At 33.8% G+C, this 10,052-nt stretch overlaps 1 protein-coding gene across 1 annotated transcript; it reads left to right on the top strand.

Moving 5' to 3' along the window:
* The first annotated feature begins 1,826 nt into the window (after positions 1 to 1,826).
* LOC18612086 (uncharacterized) lies at positions 1,827 to 8,081 on the top strand. Its single transcript, XM_088802901.1, has 3 exons — positions 1,827 to 1,854; positions 1,969 to 2,031; positions 7,677 to 8,081. Exon 3 carries the CDS (start codon positions 7,682 to 7,684, stop codon positions 8,042 to 8,044), a length of 363 nt encoding a protein of 120 aa, XP_088659027.1. The 5' UTR covers positions 1,827 to 1,854; positions 1,969 to 2,031; positions 7,677 to 7,681; the 3' UTR covers positions 8,045 to 8,081.
* Positions 8,082 to 10,052: the final 1,971 nt, after the last annotated feature.

Here is a 10,052-nt window from a genome sequence, read left to right as displayed (position 1 = left end):
GTAATACTCAAATATTTATTATATTATTTATTACATTTATTTATTTATTTTTCATTTTATTATCATCATTATTTTTTATTTTATTTTATATATTTTTATTTTTTATTTTTCCATTTTTTTATCTAAAATATAATATAATATATATATGTATATTGAATTATTATTATTATTATTTATTTTATTTTATTTTTATTTTTTAATATTAAATATAAATATTTGTTCCTAAAAATGATAAATGCATTTAAATTAAAATGGGCTAGACCCAAGTAAAAAAAGAAGTTATACCTTGTTGGGCTGCAATCGGCCCGACCCGACGGCCCGTGGGAGCCCAAATCCAGCACCCGGCCTGTTTCTGGAAGCCCGCAAGGAGAAGTCCAAAACGCACCGTTTTGATGCCTGCGAAGCCGCTCAAAACGACGCCGTTTCGCCTGGTCCTTCCAGCTTCTGCTTGCTCTCCGAAACGACGCCGTTTTGCCCCCCTAAACCTAGGTATTTAACCCCCTTTTCTCTCTTTCTCTCCTCACTTTCAACCCTCACTTTCTCTCTCTAGCGGCGGCACCCTCCCTTCTCTCTCTAAAAATTTTTCTTCTTTCTTCCGGCGCCGGCGTCCTCCCCTCTCCTCTCGGATTTCTCTCTCCTAGCCGGCGAATCACTTCGCCTTCCGTTGCCGGCGTCACGCTCTTCTCTCTGCCGGCGGTTCCTTCTTTTTCTCTCTCTCGCTTTCTCTTCTCAGATCTCACCCCTCTTTCTTTTTTGTTGTTGTTTTCTTTTCTTTTTCTCCTTGTGGTTAACCGTTGTTTCTCTCTCTTTTGCAGGGTTTTTAAAGAGCCGGGTTGTCCAATTTTTTGGACAACCCGGCGAGGGGGGTTCTGCCACCCCCTGGAGTTGGTGGTCAGAGCCCCCCACTTCACGCGTAGTGGGTGGGGGATGGGAAGGCGACGGGATGGCTGGGCGTACGCCCAGCCATCCCGATTTTTTTTATTTTTTATTTTTTTATTTATTTTATTTATTTATTTTATTATTATTATTTTTTTTATTTATGTGTCTACACTCTCTTGTGCCACCGACGTCTCTTCCTTCTGAGCGACCCTCTTTTCTTTTTTTTTTTTTTATTCCTTCCCTTTCTCTTGGTCGACTTTCTCCCTTATCGGCGACAACTCTCCCGTCCGGCGCTCTCACCTCTCTCTAAAAGTCGATCCTTTTGTTGAGCTCTACCTCTACCATTGCTGCTCTTGAGGTATCTTTATCTCCACAATCTACTATACCTTTTTTTCTTTAATGAGAAAAATGATGCATTCCACTATTCTGTCGGCTTTTCAAGAAATGAAATTTCAACTTCATAAATGCTAAATTCCCTAACATTATAACTTAAGAGATATACTAGACAAGCTTTTCTTTCTAACTTTCGATCACTCTTAGTGGAATCAGACATTATTTCGAGATTTTGCTCAATAAGTTGTGCAGTGCATTGATTCCTTAACATTCCTTGTGTTTTTTTGGTTGTAATTATATCCTTGTAGCTCATGTACCCTATCAGTCTCCCTTGGTAACATTGTGTAATTAACTATTTAAGTGTGGACCGCATTTCCTTAGTCTTTGTTTATTTATTAGGCATCACTTGTCAACCACTACTTTATCTGCAATTGTTGCTCAGGATTAATCTTGGAATATATTCTTCTCTTTTCTGCACTTGTAACTATCAATTTTACATTTTGTTGGGGGATATATCTAAGATGTAAGTGCCTTCTGTTGCTAGTCTCAGCCTTTTCCGTTTATGCATCGTTTAAAATTGCACTTCGTCTTTTGTAGCTACACCTTGATGGGAATTAGGAGAGAGAATTCAGTTTTATCACGGTAAATGATAAAAAAATAAATGGGCCTGCAATCTGAACAAATTTTTGTTGGTATTCTGAATCATGCTTGGATCTGTATTTTATTTACATGGTTAAATTCACAAACTTGATGCAGATACTGGATCCAATAGATGGCACGCGAGGGTTTGTAAACGGAAGTCAGGCCGCCTTATATGTGGTAAGCCTTGCATTCTGCTTCGATTAAGTTGTTTTCATTTGAAATGTTTCTTAGTGCCATGAAACCTCGAAAATATTTATTACGTCTAGCACCGAACTAGCTACCTTAATGTTATTGGCTTGTACTTATTTAACAATTTTACTGATATTGTACAGGATTCAAGTTAATAAACAATATTCTATTGTTCATGAACCATGCATTACTTGATGAAAGAACATATGTAATTTATATACACGCTAAAAAATTGTAAAATATGTAGTTATATACATACCACAATTTCAATCATAAGTCTGACATTTGTTTTTCTGGTTTAGATCTTTCAATAAAATCAACATATTAGAACTTCTGTGATTGTAAACGTAGAAGGAACAACTGTTTCCTTAGTTAATATTTTATAAAATAAAACCAATATTATTAGTGGCTATCAAATTGCTACAAATTGTTGCTTATGTACTTGTTTAGGGGTACATTTACAATTTGAAAAAACAGTGTACAGTACAGAAAAAATCTCAGTAGCATACAATTTGCTGACATTGTTGCCTGATTTTGAGTGCTAAACACTGCTGTTGGAAAAACTTGGTTTTCTAAAGCTTATTGTAAATCTCTTTCCTCATGTAAATCTCTTTTAGCATAATGGTTCAGAAGTTTACTGCTTAAATCAATTGCTCGGCTTTAGTTCTCTCATCTTTGCATTTTCTATTGTTATTGTCCACATCTTCAAACACTCTCTGTCAGTGTCACTAAGCACAGGTACTTTTTACCCTCCCATCCCAGTATTTACAATTGCCATAAATAGTCAGGATTGATTGCTTATTTACCTTATTAATTTGATGGACTCTTTTATTATCTTCATTATTATTATTATTATTATTATTACCTTAATTTTTGTTTATGGTGTATATTGAAGAATAATACTGTCTTTCATGGATGTATTGCACTTTTAAGACATACGAAAAGAACAACATTACCCCCAAACCTAAAATCTGGAACAATTTTATTCTGATAAAAACCACGTGAATTAACTTTAGCATAATTGATTTAAGGCTTAATTGGTTCATGGTTCAAATTAAATACTTTATATTGTTTCCCACCTATTCATGCTCTTTTTATCTCTTATCAAAGACATGCAGTACAACCAAAAATATAAACTCTTTACTTTAAAAATACTGGCAAATCCTTGCGTATGTTGGAAATTGATTAGTTTTATCATAATAAAGTTATCATGAGGTCAGGTCCAATTGGTTGTGCTTAAGTTGAGTCCAAAATTAAAAGTATAAGAGTTTTCGTCATTTCTCACTTACTTGGTTTTATAGGATACATGACACTCATTAATACATAGATAAGCTCGTGAATATGAATTTATTTACTCGTTTATAAAGTTACACTTGTATACCATCTTGTTTTTTTATTTTAATTCTTGTATGAAATCATTTATAGTATCATCAGATGTTACTAATTTTTAAAATAATAATTAAAAATTAATATTGGATTGTAGTTGTTAACAAATTTTATTATAAACAACAGTGGAAATTACTCTTGACCGTTATATTCTATGATACTTAGGATTACAAAATGAAGGGAGATCGCTCTTGGATGTACCGTCGCTTAACTTTTGATGGATTCATTAGAGATGAATTTGTAAATAGAGTTAATGAATTCATTAATTTTGCACGTTCTAATTCTACCTTTAAATGGGAGAATAAAATTAGATGCCCTTGCTCTCGATGTAGTAACAACAAGTTTCTAGATTTCGGTAAGGTGACAGAGCACATCTTGTTAAAGGGTTTTACTGGTGCTTACACAATTTGGACTTTACATGGAGAACATGATGTTGGACAATCATCAAGAAGTAGAGATAAAGTTGAAACACATGCTAGTTATGAGGAACATGATTACGGGGAACCTACATATCGAGAGGAAATAGAAAATCCATATACTAGAATGGTTAGGGATGCTATTGGTCCAGAAGGTGCTTTCAGCCATGGTTATGAAAATGAGTCAAGGTTTGTGGAAGAAGATCCAAATCCAAATGCATTTAGCTTTTACTTTTTGTTAAGTAATGCAGAGAAACCTTGGTGGTCAGGTTGCACAAAGCACACAACGCTTTTAGTTGTGTCGTAACTTTTCAATGTTAAGTCAGAGTATAATTTGAGTGAATCATGTTTTGATCCACTATTGGAGATAATAAAGAATATGTTGCCATAAGATGAAAATTTACCTACTGACTTTTGTAGAATGAAGAAAAAGGTAGCAAAACTTGGCCTGAGATATATCAAAATTCATGCTTGCAAAAACAATTGCATGTTATTTTATGAGGAAACTGCGGATTTTGAATATTGTATGATATGTGGGCATCTGCGGTATAAACTGAGGAAATGAAGTGGGAAAAAGCAGAAGAAAATACCAAACAAGATTTTGCGTTACTTGTTATTGACACCCAGGCTTCAAAGGCTTTATATGTCTTCCAAAACTGCTAAACATATGATGTAGCATGCGTAAAACCAAAGGGATAATGGAGTCCTTAGACACCCTGTTGATGGTGAGGCTTGGCAACACTTCAACCACACACGAGTTATTTGCAATGGAACCTCGAAATATCATACTAAGGTTATGTGCTGACTGTTTTAATGCTTTTGGACCAACTGTGAAACCTTATTCTGTCTGGCCAGTAATGCTCTGTGTGTACAACTTACCCCCATGGATGTGTATGAAACAACAATATATATTTGTTAATATGGTTATTCCGAGGAAGAAAAATCCAAGTCAAAACATAGATGTTTTCTTAAAGCCATTAATAGATGAGTTGCAAGTATTGTGGACTCAGGGAGTTATCACGTATGATGCATATAGGAAACAAAATTTTAATATAAAGGCAGCCTTATTATGGATAATTAATGATTTTCCTGCATACAGTATGTTGTCAAGCTAGAGTACTCATGGACGATTATCATGTCCATATTGCATGGAACATTCTAAATCTTTCATGTTGAATCATGGTAGGAAACCTTGTTTTTTTTTATTGTCATCGGCAATTCTTACGAGCTAATCATCCTTTTTGGAGGCAGAGAGACAAATTTATTCGAAAAGAGTTGAACATGACTTACCATTTCCTCGATTATCAGGTGAAGAAATATTACATCGTTTGAATTCGCTTCTTCATCTCCCATTCGGAACAAAATGTGGTGACCAAAAGATTTCGAGTTATGGTGTAAGTCATAATTGCGTGAAGAAAAGTATCTTTTGGGCTCTACCTTATTGGCATACACTTTTTATTCGTCACAATCTCGATGTGATGCATATTGAACGTAATGTGTTCGAGAATATATTCAACACAATGTTGGATGTTAAAGGAAAGACAAACGACAACTTAAAGGCACGACAAGATTTGAAGGTGTATTGCAAGCGGCAAGAATTGGAATTGGTGAAAAATAATGAAAAAATTTACAAGCCTAAGGCTGCGTACACCTTAAATAAGGAGGAAATAAGAAATGTTTGTGCTTGGGTGAAACAATTGAGATTACCTGATGGTTTTGCGTCGAACATGTCCCGGTGTGTTAATGAGATTGATTGCAAATTTTATGAAATGAAAAGTCATGATTGTCATGTTTTCTTGCAACAATTGCTGCCAATTGTCTTGCGTGATATGGTGCCTCACTCAATTTGGGATGCAATTACTGAGATGTCTCACTTTTTTAGGGATTTGTGCACAATTGAAATACTTGTAGATCATATGGAAATTTTGTAAGGAAAAATATGTGAAACTATATGCAAACTAAAAAAGATATTTCCTCCCGGTTTCTTTGACTGTATGGAACACTTGCCTATTCATTTACCTTACGAGGCAAAGGTTGGTGGACCTGTCCAGTATCGATGGATATATCCATTTGAGAGGTACTATAATTGTTATTTGTTTTCTAATAATTTAAGACAAGAGTTTAAGGTCCTTTATAAGTTTGATGACTATTTTCATTTTTAGATTTTTTAAACATTTGAAGAAGAAAGTTAAAAATCGAGCATCAGTTGAAGGATCTATATGTGAGGCTTACATTATCGAGGAAATATCATCGTTTTGCTCATTGTATTTTGAACCAACTGTGCGAACAAGATTAAATAGAGTGTCACGTAATGATGATGGGGGAGATGTTGACTCTTTGGGTCATCTTTCAATTTTCACTCATCTTGGGCGAGCTTTTGGTCTTTTAGATAAATCTAGATTTTTAAATGAGGATGAGTTTTGTACTGCTAAGCTATATGTGTTAATGAATTGTGAAGAGATGCTCCCATATATAAAGTAAGTACCATTCTAGCATAAACTCAAATGATTGATCGTAAGAATGAACTTACTCATAAAATTGTGGATGTGATGATAGGATATTTGATGACATTGTGAAATGAGATGTTATGCATGTATCAGAAGATGAATTGGAGAAAGTACGTGATGCTAGATTCGTGAAATAGTTTAAAAATTATGTAAGTTTATGTAAATTAGAATTGAACTTTTCGTAACATTGACGCAATAATTATGTATTATTAATTTTGGATATTGTATGTCATGTTTGTAGGTTGCAAAACGTAAGGATGAAATTGACCCACGTTTACTTGAAATCTCTTATGGTTCAGGACGTATGATAAGGTGTTACAAAGGATACTTTGTAAATGGTTTCAAGTTTCACACCCTAGATTACGGCGAAAATCGTAAAATAATGAATAATGAGATTTGCATAAAAGGGAGTTTTCACAATGATCATGAGCGTGATTTTTATGGTATTTTAGTGGATATAATCGAGTTGGAGTATTTCGGTATGGGAAATAGAGTTGTGTTATTTAAGTGTCATTAGTTTGACATTGAAAAAGGTATTAAGGTAGATCCTTTGCATGGTCTTGTTGAAATTAAATACAACTCAATACTTGCCACTAATGAACCATTTGTTTTAGTTGCACAAGCTCACCAAGTTTATTATAGTAGTTATCCATCAACCAAAAGAAATCGACGTGATTGGTGGGCAATCTTTAAAACAAAAGCTAGGAGTAGATTTCACATTCATAGTGGTGGAGATAGAGAAAATGAAACTGATTTGAATGAAGAAGTATACCAAGAAGCTGTGTCTACTTTAATTACTAGTACTCCATCAGAAGAACTTAGTGACTTTATAGTTTTAGCAAGTGGTGATTATGAAGAGGTGAATCTCTTGATTGCAGATGAAGAAGATGACCTGCAAAGAGATGAAAATGAAGAAAATGACATGGAAAGAGATGAAAATGAAGATGAAGATCAAATTGAAGATGACGATTGTGAAACTTTTAATGATGATAGTGATAATAATGAAGAACATGAGTTTGCTTATTCTGAAAGTGATTGATGATGGCAAGCATATAAGATATTGGTTTTATATTTTTTGTTACATAGTTGGTTAACTTTAATTTTATAATATTAAAAAATCTTGACATTATATGAAATTATAACATCAATTATATATATATATATATATATATATATAAATGTTTAAATTAATACTATATAATTGCAGCTTTGACTGAACAAATGAAAATATACTTGTCACTATTGTAAATTAATGATTTTTATACGTTGATTAAATTTTATTTAAAATAATTTGTGTCTGATTTTTAACTTTCAATTATTATAGGAGCGATGGTTAAAGGGAAACATTCAAAACCGAGACCTAGATCAACAAATGCCCTTGGAAGTATCTCTTTGCCTACAAATGCCAGTACGTTAGCTGATATATCTATTCAACAACAAATGCAGCAGGACTATAATGATGTGCCATTTGAGACACCTTCTTTGTTGGGTGCATCTGCAGAGCAAGTTCACAATGAGACATCTACTCATGATTCTCGTAAATCCCCATCTACTGATTTAGGTGCAAGTGTATATGACACATCCTCAAGGCCAAGGGGTCAAGAGCTGAGTGTGGGATTACGTACTCCTGTAGATTCATCCGACAGATTACGTATAACTCCTATTGGGGAGAAGTATGTTATCTTGTTATAAGTGTTATTTGTTAATGAAATTATTATATTCTGTAAGAAATTTTATAGGTTTTTCCGTTGAAAAAACATTTCCAACAGAAAAATTATCAACGGAATTTTCCGTTGGAACTGAGTTTCCAACGGAATTTTTCATTGGAACACCATTTCCAACGGATTTTTTTCTAACGGAATTTTTTCCCCTGAATTTTCTTTTCCAACGAAAATTCCGTTGAAAATTACCAACGAAATTTTTTTCTGCAGTGTTTTTTCAATGAAATTTTTGTTGAAAATTTTCAACGGATTTTCTTTTTGCGTTGTATTCCAACAAAATTTTCGTTGGAGATAGGCTTTTTTTGGTAGAGTTAATGCTCTCATGCTGTTAGCCATAATGGCTAGTAAATAGTAATATGGAAATATAATAGCGTTTTGTAACAAAATTTGCTTATATTTTCACTCTGAAATGGGATCACGCTGTGTAGTTCATTTAATGAAAACATAGTGGTCGCATATTGCTTGATTATATCCGAATTGGGCTCTGATATTTATAAGATAAGTACTTTTTTAGGTTATTGGCTTACTGCTGCAGCTTTATTAATTTATTACCACAAAGGTTACTTAAATTCAAAGAAAACCTCAACTTATGCTCATAATTCAAATGCTAGTCTGGACATGGATTACGTAGGAGAGTGACAGCAAGCTGAAGCACCATATACAACCACAAAGCTTGTGACTTGATCGCTTCATTTATTGTCTATGTCACTACCATGTTGCTATTACCATTTTTGGACATGTGATAAGACCCACTTCCAGAAACTTGCATGTTTAGTGATCCAAGTTTGATTTCATATTTCTCTCAATCAGGAACTAGAATCTCAGTCCGTTATCTGTGTAGAAAGGACGACCTTTTTCGAGAAAAATATACTAACGGAAGGAGGGAGGAGGCTAGGAAGGGTCTTGCGGTTCTGAAGTTTTAAAATTTTAAAATTTTACTTTTATTTTTTAAATTTTTTTTATAATTTTATCTTTACAAACATTATATAATTAATATAATTATTTTACAAATATTATTTTCATTTTTTAAAACATGAAATCTTAGTTCTACTATTGCTAACAGTAATGCACGGTAAGTCTGAAATTCAGCACCTTCAGTTTTGGGTTCTTTGTTTCGTTAGCAATTTGGGCCCTGTTGTATACTGTGTAACCCAGCAGGCTATTTTAGATGACAGACCCAATAATATTATTGTTCTGAGCTCACTTAGAAATCAGACGGCCCAGGTGATTATCTAGCGACTTTCAAGGACTTCATGAACACTGAAGAAGCCGAAAAGATACTTGTACTCTGTAAGAAAAAAACAAATTATGAAAAGATAGTAGTAATATTCTAGTACTGTATGATTGCTTTTGTCATTACGCATAGACCAGTTGCTGCGGGAAGAGAAAATAGGAAAGAAATGGAAAAAGAAGAGGAAGAATTGATCTTCTCCTTATCCCTAGAGGCGACTTTTTCCTCAAATCAAGATCCTGGTCCAAAGGCAAAGAATTTTCTCATAATCTAGAAAATGGAACAGAGAGTTCACTTTCACCATCACATAAAAATTGTGGCAAAAAGTAATGCATCTAGAGGTAAATTCGTTTATGGATTATGTTAAACTTATATATTAAAGACATTACTAAGCAACGTCAGCCAAGACTATACATAAATATTCCATAAAAAGAGAACAGAACTTTGGATTTTTTTTTTCGATTAGAAAATAGGCTAATAGATCGATTTCCTCTTTTTTTGACCATTTCATCCTTTTACCTTGTTCTTTTCTAATTTGGAATGAACGTGGACAACTTTTACTGAATTGAATTTATGAAAAAGGTTAAGAAAATGAAAATTAAAACAAATGGAGGAGTGAAGCTATATGAAGCGTGGTGGGCAAGCCACGCGGTTATTGGCACTATGAACGTATGTCCTACTGCCCTAGTGGCCTAGTACATGTTTTGGCGATGAATTTTTTAGGTGTAGTACAAGTGCACTTGCGTAC

Source organism: Theobroma cacao, chromosome 1, assembly GCF_053813885.1.
Source record: "Theobroma cacao isolate CCN51 chromosome 1, ASM5381388v1, whole genome shotgun sequence".
Taxonomy (NCBI): domain Eukaryota; kingdom Viridiplantae; phylum Streptophyta; class Magnoliopsida; order Malvales; family Malvaceae; genus Theobroma; species Theobroma cacao.
Note: the sequence above shows the minus strand (reverse complement) of the source record. Positions and strands in the feature narration are given on the sequence as shown.